The 27,450-nt window shown below is 41.7% G+C and overlaps 1 protein-coding gene across 2 annotated transcripts in view; it reads right to left on the bottom strand.

The window, feature by feature from the left end:
* The window catches only part of CMTM6 (CKLF like MARVEL transmembrane domain containing 6), a 52,147-nt gene that overhangs the window by 24,202 nt on the left and 495 nt on the right, over positions 1-27,450 (bottom strand). For both annotated transcript variants that reach the window (XM_060162462.1, XM_060162464.1), the window contains exon 2: positions 1,464-1,640. In XM_060162462.1, coding sequence (XP_060018445.1) covers positions 1,464-1,640 — 177 coding nt within the window. The remainder of the gene's footprint in view (positions 1-1,463; positions 1,641-27,450) is intronic.

Genomic DNA, 27,450 nt, shown 5'->3' with positions numbered 1-27,450 from the left:
CTGGTGGATGAGGCTGGATCTTGTCTTTCTGGTGGGCAGGACCGCGTCCGGTGGTGTGTTTGGGGGTGTCTGTGACCTTATTATGATTTTAGGCAGCCTCTCTGCTAATGGGTGGGGTTGTGTTCCTGTCTTCCTAGTTGTTCGACATAGGGTGTCCAGCACTGTAGGTTGCTGGTTGTTGAGTGGAGCTGGGTCTTAGCGTTGAGATGGAGATATCTGTGAGAGCTTTCGCCGTTTGATATTACATGGAGCCGGGAGGTCTCTTGTGGACCAGTGTCCTGAAGTTGGCTCTCCCACCTCAGAGAAACAGGCCTGACACCCGGCCTGAGCACCAAGATCCTGTCAGCCATAGGGCTCCATCTGTTATTTCTCTCTTTTTTCTGTTTTTTTCCTCAAGAAAAAACCCTCTTCCTCCTGTTTTCTGTTTATCTCCTGTCTTCTTTGTACATTTTTTCTTGATTGATCTCCCTTTCACTTTCACCCTGTAGCTCTCTCTGGGCTTCTATTTCTACAGCAACAATGGGACTCTGGATGGTGTGGGCCACTTTTTTTGCCAATTGGCCGAGGAGAAGTGTTTGTAGGCGGATTGTTAACCACTGTGCCACCAGGAAAGTCCCTCTCTTTTTTTAATAGTTAAAATTTACCTTAATTTTGATCTCTTCCCTCAAAACTGTGAATTCTTTCATAAAGCAACCCTGATAGTTACAATTCCTCATAAACCTCTCCTGATAACTTGAATGCTATTGAAGAAGTAAACTGCTCAATTCTTTCTTTCTTAAATGCAGTAACTATATAAATTATCTCATCTGTTATCTCAAAAATCCATATTATACTCAAATAAAAAGAGGGTCAGCAGACTAAGTCTTTAGAAAGTTATACATCTCTAATTTTGTGAGTATAAAATTCTCACATAGACTTTTATTAAAAGGGAAATTTTTGCACAATGAATTTAACAAATACCTTCTAAATTCACTTATAGAGAACTTTCATAAAACAAAATCAAAACAAAATAGGTAGAATTACATGCTCTTTTGTTTAGAGGCTTTAGAAATATCAATATATCACATTAGTTCATTACTCCATCTCTTACGTCCGGCATAACACCTGGCCTACAACAGGCACACAGTGAATAACTGTAGAACCAGTGAGTGACAGTCTGAAATGTGAGAAATCAAAAGTGACAAAATCCTAGTTTTTACAAAATACCTCATGTGAATTAGATTAAACCACCAATAACTAAATTATCAGCAGTGTCTGTCACTCTCATTCTAATTTCACCTTCCCCCTCTACCATACCATCTGGCAGGGAAAAACTGAGTTGCTTAGAGGCAGAGCTGGAACAATGGATAGAGTCTTTTCCTGTTACTGAGTTATGAAAGCATTACTACTGTGAACAATACAACTACACAAGATCCAAAAATATATAAATTCTTGTTATAGGGATTATATTTTTTCATGCTTACCGATGACTTGACTTTTGCGGGATCAACTTTGTCATAAACTGGAGTGCAGTACACAATCAGCGTAAGGAGACTCAGCAGAAAGGCACTGCAGCTTACAAATTCGAAAAAGTAAAGGCCTCCACACAAAGTACATTGTGACACAACTTCCTCACAGATAAAGGCCAACAGAGACAGCACCTACAAAAGAAAACAAAACATTTTGCTTAAGTGTTTTTCAGGGAAACCTACAGTATTCAGAAAACACCACCTGTTCACTCAAATATTTATCAAGTGGAGACTCGGCAAACAAGATTACTGAATGAACCTGATCTACACATAATTTACACTCCAGTTGCCTTGAAGGGAATATACACAGATATACACAGATAATTAACTACCTACTGTGTGCTAAATGCTAGAATACGAGAAATCCGGGGTGTTGTTATAAAAGCACACAGAAAAAGCACTCAATCTGGAGGTTGGGAAAGGCTTCCTGAAGGAAAGCTGAGACCAGAAGGACAGTAGAGTCAGTTGTGGGGTGAAAGATAGGGGAAAAAGTTCCAGGCAGAGAAGCAGTGCACAGAAAGACCTAGAAGTGAGAGAGCTCGGTACCTTCCCATGCCAACCACACACAGATATCCCACAAGCCCCACTCAACTGTGAAAGTGAGTTGAGTCAACATGGCTAACATGTCAGAGGGGAGGGGATGGCAGCACTGAAATCATGAAATGAGACCAGAGAGGTAATAAGCAGAGGCCAGATCTAAATGCCTCCTTTTACTAGTTTAAGGAATCTGGATTTTAAGCGTTTTTAAAGCAAAGAGGTAGGGACTTCCCTGGTGGCGCAGTGGTTAAGAATCCGCCTGCCAATGCAAGAGACATGGGTTTGAGCCCTGGTCTGGGAAGATCCCACATGCCATGGAGCAACTAAGCCTGAGCGCCACAACTACTGAGCCTGTGCTCTGGAGCCCGCGAGCCACAACGAGTGTGCCCACGTGCCACAAGTACTGACGCCCGCGCGCCTAGAGCCCGTGCTCTGCAACAAAGAGAAGTCACTGCAATGAGAAGCCCGCGCACTGCAACGAAGAGTAGCCCCCGCTCGTCGCAACTAGAGAAAGCCTGCATGCAGCAATGAAGACCCAATGCAGCCAAAAATAAATTTTAAAATAATAATAAATAAATAAGTGTATAAAGCAAAGGGGTAACATGATCAGGTTTATGCTTTTAGTAGTTCTTTATAGCTACAATATAAAGAAGGGACGGGGAGGAGAGCCGGGGTGGGGCTGGAGACGGGAAGGGGGAGACAGTGGGGGAGGGCAAAACTGGGGCTGGACATCCAGTTGGGGAAGCTGATGTCAGAAATCAGAGGAAAGACAGTGAGCAGGGTAGTAGTAATGGACAAGAGTGAAATCACTGGAAGATGCAGTAGAAGCCCTCATCAGACAGGATGAATACAAATGGAATAGGAAAGAAGTTAATACATATATGCTTAAACCATTTTATTTTCATTTAAAACAAAAAGGCACATTTATTTATTCAGTCTTTTGAAGTGGGCCTTTTCTTTGAGAATGCACCTGACTGGAATTCCTCATCATGTTTTCTGCATTAATCACTTCCATCATTTACGACTACCACTTCCAGACTGATGTTATTTGAAGTGGAGCAAGATCTGGGACACCTGAGAAGCAGCGCACAGAATCCTTCTAGAGTCGGACTAGTTTTACTAGCCTTTCACAGTTGCCTTGCTCTTACTTAATTCCACTGCAAGTATTTTAGTAGCTTTTTTCGTCTTTCCAAAGCATTCAATTTATTTTCATAGAAACAATTCCTTTTCACATTCAATTTTAGTCTTGCAGTTATTTAACTGGCCATAAAAAGTATAATTTGGGGGAGTTCCCTGGTGGTCCAGTGGCTAAGACTGCACTCCCAATACAGGGGGCCGGGGTTCAATCCCTAGTCAGGGAACTAGATCCCCCATACTGCAACTAAGAGTTTGCATGCTGCAATGAAGATCCCGTACGTGGCAGTGAAGATCCCACGTGCCACAACTACGACGCGGCGCAGCTAAATAAATAATTTTTTTAAGTATAATTTTTATGCATTTGTATTTAATGGAGAACAGTTATCTCTGGCTAATTTGGCAACTCAATTAAATGCAGGTGGTTTTAACAGCGCTCCCACTGTTGTGTGATGTGGTATTAACACACTGGTGCCTCACTGAAGAAAGAAGAGTTTTTCTTCTTCTTTTTAAGAGGCAAGGGTGCTGGGAAGAGAATAAATTCCAGAAGAGTTAGGTGGAGCTGGCTAGGAGGCAAAAGGATATATGGGTCTGGAGCTCAGGGGACAGGTCTGAGGTGGAGACTAAGATGTGGGAGATTACCCAGAATGAGGAAAGTCGGCCCTCTGCAGAACTGTGAGGAACCCCAAGATTTAAGGGATGAGCAGAGGGGGAGACAATAGCAAAGGACAATTAGGAGCAGCAGTCCAAAGGGTAGTCGATCAAGAAAAAAGTATTTCTACTCAGAGCAAGTAATCAAGAGTGCTGAATGCTACTCACAGTACTGAAACGCTTACATGAGACTGAGCTACAGGGTTGCTGGTGACATCAACAGGACCATTTCAGTGTGCTCAGGGAGGCAACCTAGATTACTATACTGTACACTGGAAGTGAGGGCTGGACAAGGCAGTGCAATAGAGACAGCCCAGTCACCCAGTGCAGCTTTGAGTGGCCAGATAAAGGGTAGTAGTGGATGAGGTCAAAGGGAAAGGAATTTCAAGACAGGAGAGAACTGAGCATGTTTAAATGCTTAGACAGCAACCTGTAAGATGTCTAAAGACAGAGAAAGAAAAGAGGATCTCTAAAGGCAAGATTCAGGGCTCAAGGTGTGAGGCTAACTCTTCTCTAGAAATAGGAAGGAAGAGAGAGAAGAGATTCACTTGTGCAGTTTGTGTGGGTTTTGTAGAAGCTAAGGGAATTTCCTTCTGGGTATTAAACCATCAAAATGACTGATGACCCAAGTCAAAGCCTTTTGGGAAATGCCGTCTCACACAAGTCAGGCCAGCAGGAGCCACCAGATATATTAATGGCAATAAAACTGCTACCAAAATCAACACATACGTTAAGTAGGCAATCAAAATTTTATCCTACGAAACACTTTCATCAAATCAGAGGTCAATAGTACAGCCACTCTGGAAAACAGTTTAGCAGTTTCTTTAAAAACTAAGCATGCAACTGCCATATGACCCAGCAACTGCATTCCTACATTCTGTATATGACGAAGAGAAATGAAAACTTACGTTCCTGCAAAAACTGATACATGAAAGTTCATAACATTTTACTCATCAGAGACCCAAACTCTAAACACTACAGATGTCCTTCAATGGTTATACAAACTGTGGTAATCCATACCATGGAATACTACTTAGCAATAAAAAGGAACAAACTTGGTATATGCAACAATCTGGATGAGTCTCCAGAGAACTATGCAAAGTGAAAAAAATCCAATCTCCAAAGGTTACATACTGCATGACTCCATTTATATAATAACAAAGCTTATAGAGATAGAGAACTAATTAGTGGTGGCCAGGGGAGAGGGGAGAGGTGTGGCTATAAAGGGGTGGCACGAGGGAACCACATGGTGATGGAACAGTTTTGTTTTTTCTTTTTTAATTTTTATGCATTTATTTATTTATTTTTTGGCTGCAATGGGTCTTCGTTGCCGTGTGTGGGTTTTCTCTAGTGGCGGCGAGCAGGGGTTACTCTTCATTGCGGTGTGCAGGCTTCTCGTTGCGGTGGCTTCTCTTGTTGCGAAGCATGGGCTCTAGGTGCGCGGGCTCACTAGCTGTGGTGCACGGGCTTAGTTGCTCCGCGGCATGTGGGATCTTCCCGGACCAGGAATTGAACCCATGTCCCCTGCACTGGCAGGTGGCTTCTTAACCACTGCGCCACCAGGGAAGTCTGATGGAAAAGTTCTGATTCTTGATTGCAGCAGTGATTAAGGAAGCTACACTTGATAAAAGAGCATAGAGGTACACACACACACACACACACACACACACACACACACACACACACACACACACACACACACACATGAATGCAAAGGACCTCCCTTTACATTTTGTTCTTGCAAGTTCCTGTGATTCTATAATTATTTCAAAATAAAAAGTTAAAAAAGTCAAATCCAAATTGGCATCTAAACCTCTAAGGGATTTCCCCCTTCCTGTTGGCAATACAAAATTCATATATTCCCACAACTGAAAAGAATGCATGTAAGGACGAAAATAGGTCCTATTGCTGTGATTTCCTGTAAGTTAATGAGGCATAAAATGGTCCAGAATATCCCAAACAACTTCCTCACATCAGACAGATGTTAGGCGAGGTGTTCCCAGTCACCGCACCACAGGATAAAGCGACACACCAAGCCAAGTCCCAAAAGGTCATTGTGTAAAAGTACTTCTTCACCTGTAATTATAATTACAAGAGGAGTTTTTATAAGTCTACAGTATAATAAGATACCAAATGTATTAATATTCCATTTGCTTTATTCTTGACTCTATGTTAAATCTTGTCCAAGTTTTAGGAGTTTCTCTATGAGACATTTGCAAAATACACCTGAGGTGTATGAAAGTCAATTAACTATGAGAAGATATGAGCCTAAAACTCTAATAGGGGTGTGAGAATAGTTGATCTTGAACCATTCTTCTCTACAATAATGAGATTATGAGGAACACTCATCAGTGCAGGCTATAAGACAATAAAATCTTATCTGTAGTAGAGACACAGACTGCTTATCTACTCTCCCTAAGAAAAGGGCAGGATCCAGCTGGGCCAGAAGCAATCAGTGACAAGTCATTACAAGACCTATTCCAAACTTATTAAAGGAGTCATTCTTACTGACCTTAAGCCCTAAAGCAGTATCAAGAGGAGGGTTCTGCATGGACATCTTAGAGAATGAAGGGGTAGTAGATCAAGTTTGGAATTTACTAGTTCCTATTCCCAGATAAAGGCCATGAAATTAACACGACAAGCTATATTCAGTATGAAAATTTCTCTTGACTCCCCATCTCTGATGCTACTAACCTTCCTTTAAAATCTCCCACAGCACTGTACAGTCTCTAATACCAAATAAATGGATCATTTCACAATATATACAAATATCACATTATTATGTTGTACATCTGAAACTGTTAACATGTCAATTATACCTCAATTTAAAAAATAAGTTAGAGGGAGACCTTCAAGATGGCAGAGGAGTAAGATGTGGAGATCACCATCCTCCCCACAAATACATCAGAAATACATCTACATGTGGAACAACTCCTACAGAACACCTACTGAACGCTGGCAGAAGACCTCAGACCTCCCAAAAGGGTGCGCGAGGAGAGGGGATTCAGAGCACTGCCTAAAGGAGCTCCAGAGATGGGCGTGAGCCATGGCTATCAGCACGGACACCAGAGACGGGCATGAAACGTTAAGGCTGCTGCTGCAGCCACCAAAAAGCCTGTGTGCAAGCACAGGTCACTCTCCACACCTCCCCTCCCGGGAGCCTGTGCAGCCCGCCACTGCCGGGGTCCTGTGATTCAGGGACAACTTCCCTGGGAGAACACACGTGCAACTCAGGGACTGTTGCAATGTCACGCCAGCCTCTTGCTGCTGCAGGCTCACCCCACATTCCACACCCCTCCTTCCCCCCGGCCTGAGACAGCCAAAGCCCCCTAATCAGCTGCTACTTTAACCCCATCCCATCTTGGTAGGGAACAGACGCCCTCAGGCGACCTACACGCAGAGGTGGGGCCAAATCTAAAGCTGAACCCCAGGAGCTGTGCGAACAGAGAAGAGAAAGGGAAACCTCTCCCAGCAGCCTCATGAGCAGCGGATTAAATCTCCACAATCAACTTAATGTACGCTACATCTCTGGAATACCTGAACAGACAACAAATCATCCCAAAATTGAGGCGGTGGACTTTGGGAGCAACTGTAGACTTGAGGTTTGCTTTCTGCATCGGATTTATTTCTGGTTTTATGTTTATGTTAGTTTAGTGTTTAGAGTTTATTATCATTGGTAGATTTGTTTATTGATTTGGTAGCTCTCTTCCTCCTTTTTTTTTGAGATATATTTTTTTCCTTTTTCTCTTTTTGAGAGTGTGTACGTGTATGCTTCTTTGTGTGATTCTGTCTGAATAGCTTTGCTTTTACCATTTGTCCTACGGATCTGCCAGTCCGTTTTTTGTTTTTGTTTTTTTTTAGTATAGTTTTTAGCACTTGTTATCATTGGTGGATTTGTTTTTTTGGTCTGGTTGCTCTCTTCTTTCTTTTTTTTTTTTTCATTTTTTTACTACTTTTTAAATAATTTATTTATTATTATCATTTTTTTGCAGTATGCGGGCCTCTCACTGTTGTGGCCTCTCCCGTTGCAGAGCACAGGCTCCAGACGCACAGGCTTCAGCGGCCATGGCGCACGGGCCAGCCAGTACGCGGCATGTGGGATCTTCCCGGACAGGGGCATGATCCCATGTCCCCTGCATCGGCAGGCGGACTCTCAACCACTGCGCCACCAGGGAAGCACAATAATTATTTTTAATTTTAGTAACTTTATTTTATTTATTTTTTCTTTCTTCCTTTCTTTTTTTCCTCCCTTTTCTTCTGATCCATGTGGCTGACAGGGTCTTGGTGCTCCAGTCAGGTGTCAGGCCGGTACCTGTGAGGTGGGACAGCCAAGTTCAGGACACTGGTCCACAAGAGACCTCCCGGCTCCATGTAATATCAAACGGCGAAAGCTCTCCCAGAGATCTCCATCTCAACGCTAAGACCCAGCTCCACTCAACAACCAGCAACCTACAGTGCAGGACACCCTATGCCAAACAACTAGCAAGACAGGAACACAACCCCACCCATTAGCAGAGAGGCTGCCTAAAATCATAATAAGGTCACAGACACCCCCAAACACACCACCAGACACGGTCCTGCCCACCAGAAAGACAAGATCCAGCCTCATCCACCAGAACACAGGCACTAGTCCCCTCCACAAGGAAGCCTACACAACCCACTGAACCAACCTTAGCCACTGGAGGCAGACACCAAAAACAACGGGAACTAGGATCCTGCAGCCTGCAAAAAGGAGACCCCATACACAGTAAGATAAGCAAAATGAGAAGACAGAAAAACACACAGCAGATGAAGGAGCAAGGTAAAAACCCAGCAGACCAAACAATTGAAGAGGAAATAGGCAGTCTACCTGAAAAAGAATTCAGAGTAATGATAGTGAAGATGATCCCAAATCTTGGAACTAGAATGGAGAAAATATAAGAAACGTTTAACAAAGACCTAGAACAACTAAAGAGCAAACAAACAATGATGAACAACACAATAAATGAAATTTAAAAGTCTCTAGAAGGAATCCACAGCAGAAAAACTGAGGCAGAGGAACGGAGAAGTGACCTGGAAGACAAAATATTGGAAATAACTACTGCAGAGCAGAATAAAGAAAAAAGAATTGAGGACAGTCTTAGAGACCTCTGGGATAACAGTAAATGCACCAACACTGGAATTACAGGGGTCCCAGAAGAAGAAGAGAAAAAGAAAGGGACTGAGAAAGTATTTGAAGAGATTATAGTTGAAAACTTCCCTAACATGGGAAAGGAAAAGTTAATTCAAGTCCAGGAAGTGCAGAGTCCCATACAGTATAAATCCAAAGAGAAACACGCCAAGCCACATATTAATCAAACTATCAAAAATTAAATATAAAGAAAAAATATTAAAAGCACAAGGGAAAAACAACAAATAACATACAAGGGAACCCCGTAATGTTAACAGCTGATCTTTCAGCAGAAACTCTGCAAACCAGAAGAGAGTGGCAGGACATACTTAAAGTGATGAAAGGGAAAAACCTACAACCAAGATTAGTCTACCCAGCAAGGATCTCACTCAGATTAGACAGAGAAATTAAAACCTTTACAGAAAAGCAAAAGCTAAGAGAATTCAGCACTACCAAACCAGCTTTACAACAAATGCTAAAAAAACTTCTCTAGGCAGGAAACACAAGGAAAAGACCTACAATAACAAACCCCAAACAATTAGGAAAATGGTAATAGGAAAATACATATCGATAATTACCTTAAATGTAAATGGATTAAATGCTCCCACCAAAAGACACAGACTGGCTGAATGGATACAAAAACAAGACCCACCAACATGCTGTCTACAAGAGATCCACTTCAGATGTAGGGACACATTCAGACTGAAAGTGAGGGGATGGAAAAAGATACATCATGCTAATGGAAATCAAAAGAAACCTGGAGTAGCAATTCTCATATCAGACAAAATAGACTTTAAAATAAAGACGATTACAGGAGACAAAAAAGGACACTACATAATGATCGAGGGATCAATCCAAGAAAAAGATACAACAATTTTAAATATTTATGCACCCAACAGATGAGCACCTCAATAGATAAGGCAAATGCTAACAGCCATAAAAGGGGAAATAGACAGTAACACAATCATAGTAGGGGACTTTAACACCCCACTTTCACCAATGGACAGATCATCCAAAATAAAAATAAATAAGAAAACACAAACTTTAAATGATACATTAAACAAGATGGACTTAATTCATATTTATAGGACATTCCATCCAAAAACAACAGAATACACTTTCTTCCCAAGTGCTCATGGAACATTCTCCAGGATAGATCATATCTTGGGTCACAAATCAAGCCTCAGTAAATTTAAGAAAATTGAAATCGTATCAAGGATCTTTTCCGACCACAACGCTATGAGACTAGATATCAATTACAGGAAAAACTCTAAAAAAAAAAAAAAAACACATGGAGGCTAAACAATACACTACTTAATAACCAAGCTATCACTGAAGAAATCAAAGAGGAAATCAAAAAATACCTAGAAACAAATGACAATGAAAACACGATGACCCAAAACCTATGGGATGCAGTAAAAGTAGTTCTAAGAGGAAGTTTACAGCAATACAATCCTACCTCAAGAAACAAGAAATATCTCAAGCAACCAAAAGTTACACCTAAAGCAATTAAAGAAAGAAGAACAAAAAAGCCCAAAATTAGCAGAAAGAAAGAAATCATAAAGATCAGATAAGAAATAAATGAAAAAGAAATGAAGGAAACAATAGCAAAGATCAACAAAACTAAAAGCAGGTTCTCTGAGAAGATAAACAAAATTGATAAACCATTAGCCAGACTCATCAAGAAAAAAGGGAGAAGACCCAAATCAATAGAATTAGAAATGAAAAAGGATAAGCAACAATTGACACTGCAGAAATACAAAGGATCATGAGAGATTACTATAAGCAACTATATGCCAATAAAACGGACAACCTGGAAGAAACGGACAAATTCTTAGAAAAGCACAACCTTCCGAGACTGAACCAGGAAGAAACAGAACATATAAACAGACCAGTCACAAGCACTGAAATTGAAACTGTGATTAAAAATCTTCCAACAAACAAAAGCCCAGGACCTGATGGCTTCACAGGTGAATTCTATCAAACATTTAGAGAAGAGCTAACACCTAGCCTTCTCAAACTCTTCCAAAATATAGCAGAGGGAGGAACACTCCCAAACTCATTCTATGAGGCCACTATCACCCTGACACCAAAACGAGACAAAGACATCACAAAGAAAACTACAGGCCAGGGCCTGGTAGCACAGTGGTTAAGAATCCGCTTGCCAATGCGGCTGACACGGGTTTGAGCCCTGGACTGGGAAGATCCCACATGCCACAGAGCAACTAAGCCCATGCACCACAACTACTGAGCCTGTGCTCTAGAGCCTGTAAGCCACAACTCTTGAGCCCACGAGCCACTACTGAGCCCACATGCTACAACTACTGAAGCCCACGAGCCTAGAGCCCGTGCTCTGCAATAAGAGAATCCACCACAATGAGAAGCCTGAGCACCACAAGGAAGAGTAGCCCCTGCTTGCCATGACTAGAGAAAGCCCACAGGCAGCAACAAAAACCCAATGTGGCCAAAAAAAAAAAAAGAAAAGTACAGGCCAACATCACTGATGAAAACAAAGGCAAAAATCCTCAACAAAATACTAGGAAACAGAATCCAACAGCACATTAAAAAGATCATACACCATGATCAAATGGGGTTTATCCCAGGAATGCAAGGATTCTTCAATATATGCAAATCAATCAATGTGAAAAACCATATTAACAAACTGAAGGAGAAACACCATATGATAATCTCAACAGATGCAGAAAAAGCTTGTAACATTATTCAACCCCCATTTATGATAAAAACACTACAGAAAGTAGGCATAGAGGGAACTTACCTCAACATAATAAAGGCCATATATGACAAAACTACAGCCAACATCATTCTGAATGGTGAACAACTGAAACCATTTCCACTAAGATCAGCAACAAGACAAGGTTGCCCACTCTCACCACTATTATTCAACATAGTTTTGGAGGTTTCAGCCACGGCAGTCAGAGAAGAAAAAGAAATATAAGGAATCCAAATCGGAACAGAAATAAAGCTGTCACTGTTTGCAGATGACATGATACTACACACAAAGACTCCAAAAGATGCTACCAGAAAACTACTAGAGCTAATCAATGAAGTTGGTAAAGTTGCAGGATACAAAATTAATGCACAGAAATCTCTTGCATCCCTATACACTAAGAATGAAAGATCAGAAAGAGAAATTAAGGAAACAACAAAAAGAAAAAAATACCTAGGAATAAACCTACCTAAGGAGACAAAAGACCTGTATGCAGAAAACTATAAGACACTGATGAAAGAAATTAAAGGTGATACAAACAGATGGAGAGATATAACATGTTCTTGGATTGGAGGAAACAACATTGTGAAAATGACTATACTACCCCAAGCAATCTACAGATTCAGTGGAATCCCTATCAAACTACCAATGGCATTTTTCACAGAAGTAGAACAGAAAATTTCACAATTTGTATGGAAACACAAAAGACCCTGAGTAGCCAAAGCAATCTTCAGAAAGAAAAATGGAGGTAGAGGAATCAGGCTCCTTGCCTTCAGAATATACTACAAGGCTACAGTAATCAACAGTATGGTACTGACACAAAAACAGAAATACAGATCAATGGAACAGGATAGAAAGCCCAGAGATAAACCCACGCACATATGGTCACCTTATTTTGATAAAGGAGGCAAGACTATACAGTGGAGAAAAGACAGCCTCTTCAGTAAGTGGTGCTGGGAAAACTGGACAGCTACATGTAAAAAAATGAAATTAGAACACTCCCTAACACCATACACAAAAATAAACTCAAAAAGGATTAAAGACCTAAATGTAAGACTGGAAACTATAAAACTCCTAGAGGAAAACACAGAAAGGACACTCCCTGACATAAATCACAGCAAGATTGTTTTTGACCCACCTCCTAGAGAAATGGAAATAAAAATAAAAATAAACAAATGGGGGCTTCGCTGGTGGCGTAGTGGCTGAGAGTACGCCTGCCGATGCAGGGGACACGGGTTCGTGCCCCGGTCCGGGAAGATCCCACATGCCGCAGAGCGGCTAGGCCCGTGAGCCGTGGCCGCTGAGCCTGTGCGTCCAGAGCCTCTGCTCCGCAACGGGAGAGGCCACAACAGTGAGAGGCCTGCGTACCGCAAAAAACAAACAAACAAAAAACAAATGGGACGTAATGAAACTTCAAAGCTCCTGCACAGCAAAGGAAACCATAAACAAGATGAAAAGACAACCTTCAGAATGGGAGAAAATACTTGCAAATGAAGCAACTGACAAAGGATTAATCTCCAAAATTAACAAGCAGCTCATGCAGCTCAATATCAAAAAAACAAACAACCCAAGAATGGGCAGAAGACCTAAATAAACATTTCTCCAAAGAAGATATACAGACAGGCAAGAAACACATGAAAGCATGTTCAACATCACTAATCATTAGAGAAATGCAAATCAAAACTACAATGAGGTATCACCTCACACCAGTTAGAACGGCTATCTTCAAAAAATTTACAAACAAATGCTGGAGAGGGTGTGGAGAAAAGGGAACCCACTTGCACTGTTGATGGGAATGTAAATTGATGCAGTCACTATGGAGAACAGTATGGAGGTTCCTTAAAAAACTAAAAATAGAAATAACATATGACCCAGCAATCCCACTACTGGGCATATACCCTAAGAAAACCGTAATTCAAAAAGAGTCATGGGGATGAGGGGAAGATGGTGGAAGAGTAAGACACGGAGATGACCTTCCTCCCCACAGGTACACCAGAAATACATCTACACGTGGAACAACTCCTACAGAACACCTACTGAACGCTGGCAGAAGACCTCAGACGCCCAAAAGGCAAGAAAGTCCCCACGTACCTGGGTAGGGCAAAAGAAAAAAGAATAAACAGAGACAAAAGGATAGGGATGGGCCCTGCACCAGTGGGAGGGAGCTGTGAAAGAGGAAAGGTTTCCACCCACTAGGAAGCCCCTTCACGGGCAGAGACTGCGAGTGGCGGACGGGGAAAGCTTCGGGGCCGCGAAGGAGAGCACAGCCAACAGGGGTGCAGAGGGCAAAGCAGAGAGATTCCCGCACAGAGGATCAGTGCCAACCGGCACTTACCAGCCCGAGAGGATTGTCTGCTCACACGCAGGGGCGGGCGGCGCTGGGAACTGAGGCTCGGGCTTCGGTCGGAGCGCAGGGAGAGGACTGGGGTTGGTGGCGTGAACACACCTGCAAGGGGTTAGTACACCACGGCTAGCCGGGAGGGAGTCCGGGGAAAAGTCTGGACCTGCCGAAGAGTCAAGAGACTTTCTCTTCCCTCTTTGTTTCCTGGTGTGCGAGGAGAGGGGATTAAGAGCGCTGCTTAAAGGAGCTCCAGAGACGGGCGTGAGCCGCGGCTAAAAGCACGGACCCAAGAGATGGGCATGAGACGCTAAGGCTGCTGCTGCCGCCACGAAGAAGCCTGTGTGTGAGCACAGGTCACTATCCACACCCCCCTTCCGGGGAGCCTGTGCAGCCCGCCACTGCCAGGGTCCTGGGATCCAGGGACAACTTCCCCGGGAGAGCGCACGGAGTGCCTCAGGCTAGTGCAATGTCACACTGGCCTCTGCAGCCGCAGGCTCGATCCGCACTCCATACCCCTCCCTCCCCTCCCCGACGCACCTGCTCCTTTAACCCCGTCCTCTCTGAGCGAAGAACAGACGCCCTCCAGGGACCTACACACAGACGCGGGGCGAAATTCAAAGCTGAGCCCCGGGAGATGTGAGAACAAAGAAGAGAAAGGGAAATCTCTCCCAGCGGCCTCAGAAGCAGCGGATTAAAGCTCCACAATCAACTTGATGTACCCTGCGTCTGTGGAATACATGAATAGACAATGAATCATCCCAAATTGAGGAGGTGGACTTTGAGAGCAAGATTTATGATTTTTTTCCCCTTTTCCTCTTTTTCTGAGTGTGTATGTGTATGCTTCTGTGTGAGATTTTGTCTGTAGAGCTTTGCTTTCACCATTTGTCCTAGAGTTCTATCCGTCTTGTTTTTTTTCTTTTTTAAAAAATTCTTTTTCTTAATAATTATTTTATCTTACTTTACCTTCTTTCTTTCTTTCTTTCCTTCCCTCCTTCCATCCTCTCTCCCTCCCTCCCTCCCTTTCTTCCTTCCTTCCTTTCTTTCTTTTTCTACTTTTTCTCTCTTTTATTCTGAGCCGTGTGGATGAAAGGCTCTTGGTGCTGCAGCCAGGAGTCAGTGCTGTGCCTCTGAGGTGGGAGAGCCAACTTCAGGACACTGGTCCACAAGAGACCTCCCAGCTCCACATAATACCAAACAGCGAAAATCTCCCAGAGATCTCCATCTCAACACCAGCACCCAGCTTCACTCAACGACCAGCAAGCTACAGTGCTGGACACCCTATGCCAAACAACTAGCAAGACAGGAACACAACCCCACCCATTAGCAGAGAGGCTGCCTAAAATCATAATAAGTTCACAGACACCCCAAAACACACCACCAGACGTGGACCTGCCCAACAGAAAGACAAGATCCAGCCTCATCCACCAGAACCAGGCACTAGTCCCCTCCACCAGGAAGCCTACACAACCCACTGAACCACCTTCAGACACTGGGGACAGACACCAAAAACAGCGGGAACTACAAACCTGCAGCCTGCAAAAAGGAGACCCCATACACAGTAAGATAAGCAAAAGGAGAAGACAGAAAAACACACAGCAGATGAAGGAGCAAGATAAAAACCCACCAGACCTAACAGATGAAGAGGAAATAGGCAGTCCACCTGAAAAAGAATTCAGAATAATGATAGTAAAGATCATCCAAAATCTTGGCAATAGACAAAATGCAAGAAATATTTAACAAGGACCGAGAAGAACTAAAGATGAAACAAGCAATGATGAACAACACAATAAATGAAATTAAAAATACTCTAGATGGGATCAATAGCAGAATAACTGAGGCAGAAGAATGGATAAGTGACCTGGAAGATAAAATAGTGGAAATAACTACTGCAGAGCAGAATAAAGAAAAAAGAATGAAAAGAACTGAGGACAGTCTCAGAGACCTCGGGGACAACATTAAACGCACCAACATTCGAATTATAGGGGTTCCAGAAGAAGAGAAAAAGAAAGGGACTGAGAAAATATTTGAAGAGATTATAGTTGAAAACTTCCCTGATACGGGGAAGGAAATAGTTAATCAAGTCCAGGAAGCACAGAGAGTCCCATACAGGATAAATCCAAGGAGAAATACGCCAAGACACATATTAATCAAACTATCAAAAATTAAAAACACAGAAAACATATTAAAAGCTACAAGGGAAAAAAAACAAATAACACAAGGGAATCCCCATAAGGTTAACAGCTGATCTTTCAGCAGAAACTCTGCAAGCCAGAAGGAACTGGCAGGACATATTTATAGTGATGAAGGAGAAAAACCTGCAACCAAGATTACTCTACCCAGCAAGGATCTCATTCAGATTTGATCGAGAAATTAAAACCTTTACAGACAAGCAAAAGCTGAGAGAGTTCAGCACCACCAAACCAGCTTTACAACAAATGCTAAAGGAACTTCTCTAGGCAAGAAACACAAGAGAAGGAAAAGACCTACAATAACAAACCCAAAACAATTAAGGAAATGGGAGTAGGAACATACATATCGATAATTACCTTAACTGTAAATGGACTAAATGCTCCCACCGAAAGAGACAGATTGGCTGAATGGATACAAAAACAAGACCCATATATATGCTGTCTACAAGAGACCCACTTCAGACCTAGAGACACATACAGACTGAAAGTGAGGGGATGGAAAAAGATATTCCATGCAAACGGAAACCAAAAGAAAGCTGAAGTAGCAATTCTCATATCAGACAAAACAGACTTTCAAATAAGGACTATTACAAGAGACAAAGAAGGACACTACATAATGATCAAGGGATCAATTCAAGAAGAAGATACAACAATTGTAAATATTTATGCACCCAACATAGGAGCACCTCAATACATAAGGCAAATACTAACAGCCATAAAAGGGGATATCAACAGTAACACATTCATAGTAGGGGACTTCAACACCCCACTTTCACCAATGGACACATCATCCAAAATGAAAATAAATAAGGAAACACAAGCTTTAAATGATACATTAAACAAGATGGACTTAATTGATATTTATAGAACATTCCATCCAAAAACAACAGAATACACATTTTTCTCAAGTGCTCATGGAACATTCTCCAGGATAGATCATCTTGGGTCACAAATCAAGCCTTGGTAAATTTAAAAAAATCGAAATTGTATCAAGTATCTTTTCCGACCACAATGCTATGAGACTAGATATCAATTACAGGAAAAGATCTGTAAAAAATACAAACATATGGAGGCTAAACAATACACTACTTAATAACGAAGTGATCACTGAAGAAATCAAAGAGGAAATTAAAAAATACCTAGAAACAAATGACAATGGAGACACGACGACCCAAAATATGGATGCAGCAAAAGCAGTTCTAAGAGGGAACTTTATAGCAATACAATCCTACCTTAAGAAACAGAAAGCATCTCGAATAAACAACCTAACCTTGCACCTAAAGCAATTAGAGAAAGAAGAACAAAAAACCCCCAAAGTTAGCAGAAGGAAAGAAATCCTAAAAATCAGATCAGAAATAAATGAAAAAGAAATGAAGGAAACCATAGCAAAGATCAATAACACTAAAAGCTGGTTCTTTGAGAAGATAAACAAAATAGATAAAACATTAGCCAGACTCATCAAGAAAAAAAGGGAGAAGACTCAAATCAATAGAATTAGAAATGAAAAAGGAGAAATAACAACTGACACTGCAGAAATACCAAAGATCATGAGAGATTACTACAAGCAACTCTATGCCAATAAAATGGACAACCTGGAAGAAATGGACAAATTCTTAGAAATGCACAACCTGCCAAGACTGAATCAGGAAGAAACAGAAATATGAACAGACCAATTACAAGCACTGAAATTGAAACTGTGATTAAAAACCTTCCAACAGGACTTCCCTGGTGGCGCAGTGGTTGGGAGTCCACCTGCCGATGCAGGGGACACAGGTTCGTGCCCCAGTCCGGGAGGATCCCACATGCCACGAAGCGGCTGGGCCCGTGAGACATGGCTGCTGGGCCTGCGTGTCCGGAGCCTGTGCTCCCCAATGGGAGAGGCCGCAACAGTGAGAGGCCCGTGTACCGCAAAAAAAAAAAAAAAAAAAATTCTTCCAACAAACAAAAGCCCAGTACCAGATGGCTTCACAGGCAAATTCTAGGAAACATTTAGAGAAGAGCTAACACCTAGCCTTCTCAAATTCTTCCAAAGTATAGCAGAGGGAGGAACACTCCCAAACTCATTCTACGAGGCCACAATCACCCTGATACCAAAACCAGACAAGGATGTCACAAAGAAAGAAAAATACAGGCCAATATCACTGATGAACACAGATGCAATAATCCTCAACAAAATACTAGCAAACAGAATCCGACAGCACATTAAACGGATCATACACCATGATCAAGTGGGGTTTATTCGAGGAATGCAAGGATTCTTCAATATACGCAAATCAATCAACGTGATACACCATATTAACAAAGTGAAGGAGAAAAACCACATGATCATCTCAATAGATGCAGAGAAAGCTTTCGACAAAATTCAACACCCATTTATGATAAAAACCCTGCAGAAAGTAGGAATAGAGGGAACTTTCCTCAACATAATCAAGGCCATATATGACAAACCCACAGCCAACATCGTCCTCAGTGAAAAACTGAAAGCATTTGCACTAAGATCAGGAACAAGACAAGGTTGCCCACACTCACCACTCCTATTCAACATAGTTTTGGAAGTTTTAGCCACAAAAATCAGAAAAAGAGGAAATAAAGGGAATCCAAATCGGAAAAGAAGAAGTAAAGCTGTCACTGTTTGCAGATGACATGATACTATACATAGCAAATCCTAAAGATGCTACCAGAAAACTGCTAGAGCTAATCGATGAATTTGGTAAAGTAGCAGGATACAAAATTAATGCACAGAAATCTCTGGCATTACCTATACACTAATGATGAAAAATCTGAAAGTGAAATCAAGGAAACACTCCCATTTACCACTGCAACAAAAAGAATAAAGTATTTAGGGATAAACCTACCTAAGGAGACAAAAGACGTGTATGCAGAAAATTATAAGCCACTGATGAAAGAAATTAAAGATGATACAAATAGATGGAGAGCTATACCATGTTCTTGGATGGGAAGAATCAACATTGTGAAAATGACTCTACTACCAAAAGCAATCTACAAATTCAATGCAATCCCTATCAAACTACCACTGGCATTTTTCACAGAACTAGAACAAAAAATTTCACAATTTGTATGGAAACACAAAAGACCCTGAGTAGCAAAGCAATCTTGAGAAAGAAAAACGGAGCTGGAGGAATCAGGCTCCCTGACTTCAGACTATACTACAAAGCTACAGTAATCAAGACAGTATGGTACTGGCACAAAAACAGAAAGATAGATCAATGGAACAGGATAGAAAGCCCAGAGATAAACCCACGCACATATGGTCACCTTATCTTTGATAAAGGAGGCAGGAATGTACAGTGGAGAAAAGACAGCCTCTTCAATAAGTGGTGCTGGGAAAACTGGACAGGTACATGTAAAAGTATGAAATTAGATCACTCCCTAACACCATACACAAAAATAAGCTCAAAATGGATTAAAGACCTAAATGTAAGGCCAGAAACTATCAAACTCTTAGAGGAAAACATAGGCAGGACACTCTATGACAATAAATCACAGCAAGATCCTTTTTGACCCACCTCCTAGAGAAATGGAAATAAAAACAAAAATAAACAAATGGGACCTAATGAAACTTCAAAGCTTTTGCACACCAAAGGAAACCATAAACAAGACCAAAAGACAACCCTCAGAATGGGAGAAAATATTTGCAAATGAAGCAACCGACAAGGAATTAATCTCCAAAATTTATAAGCAGCTCATGCAGCTTAATAACAAAAAAACAAACAACCCAATCCAAAAATGGGCAGAAGACCTAAATAGACATTTCTCCAAAGAAGATATACAGACTACCAACAAACACATGAAAGAATGCTCAACATCACTAATCATTAGAGAAATGCAAATCAAAACTACAATGAGGTTATCACCTCACACCAGTCAGAATGGCCATCATCAAAAAATCTACAAATAATAAATGCTGGAGAGGGTGTGGAGAAAAGGGAACCCTTTTGCACTGTTGGTGGGAATGTAAATTGATACAGCCACTGTGGAGAACAGTATGGAGGTTCCTTAAAATACTAAAAAAAAAATAGAACTACCATATGACCCAGCAATCCCACTACTGGGCAGATACCCTGAGAAAACCATAATTCAAAAAGAGTCATGTACCAAAATGTTCACTGCAGCTCTATTTACAATAGCCCAGAGATGGAAACAACCTAAGTGTCCATCATCAGATGAATGGATAAAGAAGATGTGGCACATATATACAATGGAATATTACTCAGCCATAAAAAGAAACTAAATTGAGCTATTTGTAATGAGGTGGATAGACCTAGAGTCTGTCATACAGAGTGAAGTAAGTCAGAAAGAGAAAGACAAATACCATATGCTAACACATACATATGGAATTTAAGAAAAAAAAATGTCATGAAGAATCTAGGGGTAAGACAGGAATAAAGACACAGACCTACTAGAGAATGGACTTGAGGATATGGGGAGGGGGAAGGGTAAGCTGTGACAAAGCGAGAGAGTGGCATGGACATATATACACTACCAAACGTAAAATAGATAGCTAGTGGGAAGCAGCCGCATAGCACAGGGAGATCTGCTCGGTGCTTTGTGACCACCTAGAGGGGTGGGATAGGGAGGGTGGGAGGGAGGGAGACGCCAGAGGGAAGAGATATGGGATCATATGTATATGTATAACTGATTCACTTTGTTACAAAGCAGAAACTAACACACCATTGTAAAGCAATTATACTCCAATAAAGATGTAAAAAAGAGTCATGTACCACAATGTTCACTGCAGCTCTATTTACAATAGCCAGGACATGGAAGCAATGTAAGTGTCCACTGACAGATGAATGGATAAAGAAGATGTGGCACATATATACAGTGGAATATTACTCAGCCATAAAAAGAAATGAAATTGAGTTATTTGTAGTGAGGTGGATGGACCTAGAATCTGTCATACAGATTGAAGTAAGTCAGAAAGATAAAAACAAATACCATATGCTAACACATGTATGTGGAATTAAAAAAAAAAAATGTTTCTGAAGAACCTAGGGCCAGCACAGGAATAAAGACGCAGAGCTAGAGAATGGACTTGAGGACACAGGGAGGGGGAAGGGTAAGCTGGGACGAAGTGAGAGAGTGGCGTGGACTTATATATACTACCGAATGTAAAATAGATAGCTAGTGGGAAGCAGCCACATAGCACAGGGAGATCAGCTCGGTGCTTTGTGACCACCTATAGGGGTGGGATAGGGAGGGTGGGAGGGAGACGCGAGAGGGAGGAGATATGGGGATATATGTATATGTATAGCCGATTCACTTTGTTATGCAGCACAAACTAACACACCACTGTAAAGCAACTGTACTCCAATAGGGCTCCCCTGGTGGCGCAGTGGCTAAGAATCTGCCTGCCAACGCAGCAGACACGGGTTCGAGCCCTGGTCGGGAAGATCCCACATGCCGTGGGAGCAACTAAGCCCATGCGCCACAACTACTGAGCCTGCGCTCTGGAGCCCATGAGCCACAACTACTGAAGCCCACGCTCCTAGAGCCTGTGCTCCGCAACAAGAGAAGCCACCGCAATGAGAAGCCCACATGCCGCAACTGGAGAAAAGCCCTCACGCAGCGATGAAAACCCAACATAGCCATAAATAAATAAATAAATAAAAATTTAAAAAAAATTATACTCCAATAAAGATGCTGGAAAAAAAAAGTTAAAAAAATACAGTGTATTGAGTATTATGTATCCAACATTGTAATATATATAGGAACATGTAATAACAGAGCAACAAGATCAATGTATAAGAAAACAATAATTTTATATCTCATAATTGAGCATTTGTTATACATAAATTCAGGAAATATCAGGAAAATGTTCAGATCCACCTGCACTAATAATAGCTGGAGAAAGATGAGTGGGAAAGCAAGACTTAAATCAGGGCCAAGAGACACACAGGATCAGGATAGGCAGAGGGCATTCCAGGTGCAGCACAAAAGGAACAGATTCATGCCAGCAAGGATTTGCACAGTAGCCCAAAAGGGATAATAAGGCAACCAACCTAACTGGATGGGAAATGATGAGGAAAATGGTTAAGGAGTTGAGTGACAGTGATGATCGTGTCAGGGAGTATGGACTTCTAGATGCAGGCACTGCCTGTCTGGTTTAGTTGGTTAGCAGACAGGAGGAGCGGAGGTCCGGATGAGGCCTGAAGGAACATCAACAGTTCAAGGGGAGGAGAGAACAGGGCAACTTGCACCAGACAAGCAAGTCACAGGAAGTTTAACACTTCTTTCCTAAACTCCTTAAGAAGCAAGGACTTCCGGGACTTCCCTGGTGGCGCAGTGGTTAAGAATCCACCTGCCAATGCAGGGAACATGGATTCGATCCCTGGTCCGGGAAGATCCCACATGCCACGGAGCAACTAAGCCCGTGTGCCACAACTACTGAGCTGCGCACCTAGAGCCCATGCTCCACAATGAGAAGCCCGCGCACCACAACGAAGAGCAGCCCCCGCTCGCCGCAACTAGAGAAAATCCATATGCAGCAACAAAGACCCAATGCAGCCATAAATAAATAAACAAACAAATAAATTCAAAAAATTTTAAAAGCAAGGACTTCACTGGTGGTCCAACGGTTGGGACTCCGCGTTTCCGATGTAGGGGGCTGCACGGTGCAGCCAAAAAAAAGAAAGGAAGTAAACACACTCCTCCAAATCGTAAATCTAACAATGATGCTGCAGAGTGTGTGAGTGGTGTGAGGGCTGAAATGTGGCTTATTTTATTAATCATATATATGTAAGTAATCGTATATATTTATGTTTATATTTGTAAGCAGACACTTTTTTGTATTAAAAAAGAAAAAAGATGTGAAAGTTAAGGGAAGAAGTTTGAGAAATGTGTGGTCACCAGCATTAAATACCAAAGTGGTTAAAGATTGGAAAAGAGATAAAGTCACTGAATTGCATAAGGAAATAATGGTGAATGCAACCCATAAATTTAGAGGCTCACTGATTACTTTCTGGCAAACAGTTTTGCTCTCAATGGCATGAAAGCATGTACTAAAGATTGCTTACTGGATATTAGGCTAAGTATCTAACAACAGTACGTACACCCAATGCGGCTCCTTCTAATGACGAAATTTTACCCAAACATAATTAAGGGAATTATCAAGCTCTTAGAGTTGGGAGAGCCCTTGGAGAGCACAGTCTCCCAGCCTCATGCTTACAGTTGATGGACTTAATCTCTGACAGACTAAATCCCAAGTCAGCCAGGCACAGACAAGAACCCGGGTCTCCTAACTCCTACTCTGTACTTGTTTCCCCCCATAAAGCACTGTTTGTTAAGTTCATTTTACGACTATGTATGTTTGTGTAGGTTTTCCCTGTAAGTTGGGTTTTTGAAGTTACAACCATAGTTTTGTGCATTTCCCCTTTTGCTGGTAAATCATACATTAAAACCAATGTGCTAGGGTCAACACATTTGGGAAGTCGTAGTGACTAAAGATGGTCTTACACTTCTGGTGACTTAAATATTCAGATAATGACTACCCTGTGTCTCCATTTCAGTTTCACTACCTTTTCTGAAACTTCAGTCTTCCCTAAAATTAACAGTCATCATACTACATACTAATTCTCCATCATTTAGCAGTCTACCACCAAAAAACTTCCCATGAAAAGAACTTTTTAACATTTGCTATTGATTATAAGGCTCCATCTACACAATTATATTAGTCTGTGAATTTCTGAATTTGCTATTAAAAACCTTGTAGTGATACATAAGGTTCAAGTAAACAAATCAGTCAGCCTGAAATCAGGTAAGCCTCCCTTGCCTTCGGCAAACATTTATTCTCCCAAACGTTCGAAGATATAATTTGCTGACATTACAGATCTTCTTCAAGGTAAAAACAGAGCATTTCAATTTAGTACCTAACAGTTTTCACATTTAAATCATGAAAAGAGCACCAACATAATACAAACTGTTTCTAAGTGATCTGTTTCTTGGCACTTACAGAGTAACAATATTTATAATTTAATAAATTTAAATGACTGGTGAATTCTAAATCAAACTGCTTGCCTGAAGAGCCATTATGGGGACTTCCCTGGTGTCGCAGTGGTTAAGAATCCACCTGCCAATGCAGGGGACGTGGGTTCAATCCCTGGTCCAGGAAGACCCCACATGCCACGAAGCAACTAAGCCCGTGCACTGCAACTACTGAGCCTGCACTCTACAGCCCGCGAGCCACAGCTACTGAGCCCACGTGCCACAAATACCGAAGACCGCGCACTCTAGGGCCCACCTGCCGCAACTACTAAGCCAGCATGCCCCAACCACTGAAGCCCGCGTGCCTAGAGCCTGCCCACCGCAATGAGAAGCCCCGGCTCGCCGCAACTAGAGAAAGCTCGTGCTCAGCAACGAAGACCCAACACAGCCAAAAAAAAAAAGAAGTCATTATAATCATAGTACTATGCAACCTTCAGGACATTCAATTGGTACCATAAACACAATGCTGGCTTGTGGCAGAGAGAATATCACACATACTTAGATGACTGCACCAGTTTACTAGCAAGGAATTAGGTTGCCAAGGGTCAGTTCTTCCCTTAAAACAAAAACAAACTCCCTCAAAAATAACAATAACAAAAACATCACAAAATAAAATATGGGCATAAGGACCAGTCTAAGGGTACAATAAATAAAGTGACTGCATCAATTTAGACCTGCAATGACTCCTTATGGTAAATTCTCAGCTGAGTCTCTATTTTTTCTTCAGCTCTGGAAGGGTGCATGGACAAGCCTTTGAAAAAATTAAGGTCACATCTGAATGGTAGACAGAGCCATGTAACTCCCAGAGTATGTTAACTCAAGAACTGGTTATTCTCTTTTCTCTCTAACCTCCCCTTTTGTTTGCAGGCTCCGTTCTCTGTCTACCATTTGGTGTTCAGCTCTGTACCAGCAAGCACATCCCACAGAGCCTCAGAGATTTCTAAAAATCTTAAGAGTGGAAAGAACCTCAGAGGAAATCCAATGCAACTTCCTAGGACTCTAAGAATTTCCTAAGTACACAGTGTTTTTTAAGTTTTAGAATAAGATTCATTTCCCTTTTGGGGTCTTTGAGAATCTGATAAGATTTATGGGTCTAGAATAATGTACCCAAACACAGAAATGCACTATATTTTGAATAAAACGTCATAGGGCTTGCAGGTCTCTTATTAAAGTACCTCCTCTTTTTTTTTTTTTTTTTTTTTTTCCCCGGTACGCGGGCCTCTCACTGCTGTGGCCTCTCCCGTTGCGGAGCACAGGCTCCGGACGCGCAGGCTCAGCGGCCATGGCTCACGGGCCCAGCCGCTCTGTGGCATGTGGGATCTTCCCGGACCGGGGCACGAACCCGTGTCCCCCGCATCGGCAGGCAGACTCTCAACCACTGCGCCACCAGGGAAGCCCAAAGTACCTCCTCTTTTGATTATGGGTTTCTCCACTATGGTTGTTTCCTTCTTGGAGCTTTCCAATTCTATTTAATTAAAAAATAAGTTATCTAAAGTAAAACAACTTAAAGGCAGAGTTTGAGTTAAGGCAAAGAAGACTTTGCCTGTTGCCCCTGGCTGGATGACAGTTTTCATTTATTCTATATATAACTTCCTTGGGACTTTCTGGGTAACTCCTATAATATACTGTTGTGAAGAGGCAAGACATTAAAACAGACAAAGCAGGAACAAAAAGAAAACCATCAAAATGAAAGGCAATAATGAAATTTTTTTTATCTATATTAAAGAAAGTGTTCTTGTAACATTACAAGTTCCCCATAAACAGAGGGAATTCCCTGGCGGTCCAGTGGTTAGGACTCTGAGCTTTCACTGCAGAGGGCACAGGTTCGATCCCGAGTCAGGAAACTAAGATCCCGCAAGCTGTGCAGTGGCAGTTTTTATTCTCTCACTCTTTCTCCTACGGATGATGGAGAACAAGCAGGAATAGTCTAACAACCCTCGAAAGGCAAACTCATCTTCCTCTCCTCTCCACATCCAAGTAAAAAGTCTATCCAAACTTCTGGCTGTATTCTATTCTGAAGATATGGAACTACAGTTTACTAAACTATAAACAAGGTAATGGGAAATTTTACTTTAGATTTGCCAGTTCTGATTAGAAAGGAAACATAAAGGCAACTAAAAGCAGATTTAATGGGCCACAGACCAGAATTGATGATGTCTTTTGAGCAGCAAGAGTGCTTCAGATGAATATTAACCCTTTTCTGTTCTAAAGAGTTCTATTTATGTAGAAACATTTTAGCTCTAAGGCAGAGAAACATAGCTGATATCTAAAAGTCAAGTGAGAGCTGACAAGAGGAAGAGCAGAAGGAAGCCCTTCTGGGTGGAAGGAACTGCCCATGCAAAGGAACAATGGCAGGAGGGAGCTGATGACACCTGGTAAGAACAGAAAGGTTGCCAGTATGGAATTAAAAGGAGACAGAACCAGACCCTTGGGTTCCACAGGCCACAGTGTCACTTGCTTCCAAATGACTCCCCAATTATTCTCAGAAGTGATCTTTTTGGTGGCTAAAAAGTACTGTTTGTTTTCTGACTACTATTTTTCTATCCAATAAAAGCAGGTCATCTGAGTTCTAAGAATATAAGTTCTTGGTTACCTAATTTCTAAGAACTTAAGATTTTTCCAAGGAAACTAATTGGCTATTTTCACTTGGTTGGTTCAAAAAACAAACCCAACCCATAAACACTCTATGAACAGTCTGAGTTTTCCTCTTGCAGAAAATGTTACCCACCATTGGTTAAAACAAAACATAGGAACTTAATATGTGTGTGATCTGAATTAAAATTTAAATCTCAAAGATGTTTTGATATTTTCAGTAGTAGGTTTAAGGTCCTTAACCAATGCCCAAAGTAAACTGAAACTCAGCGACATTGAAAAAGAATGCCCTCGCTCTGCTACCTACACATAACACACACAAAAAGCTGTCCTTTTGACTTCGTATTTGGTACACACATATTGCTCATTCAGAAGTAATTCTTTTCCAGTCAATATAAAACTTTTGGGAGACAATTTATTGGACACACACATCTCTATGCCTCGTGTAGTATCGGAAGACTTTGTCCAACAAATTAAACTGCCCCCTTGGGCTCGCACCAGGAAACCCGCAAGAACCAGAGAAAGATAAACAAAAAGCGTTTCATAGTCTAAATACAGGCACTTTGGGAGATAATGCAGAGTTACAGCTGGGAGAAGAGCCGAAGTCCTACAGAGGA

This window comes from Lagenorhynchus albirostris, chromosome 10, assembly GCF_949774975.1.
Source record: "Lagenorhynchus albirostris chromosome 10, mLagAlb1.1, whole genome shotgun sequence".
NCBI classification, from domain to species: Eukaryota; Metazoa; Chordata; class Mammalia; order Artiodactyla; family Delphinidae; genus Lagenorhynchus; species Lagenorhynchus albirostris.
This window is presented reverse-complemented; position numbering and strand designations above follow the sequence as displayed.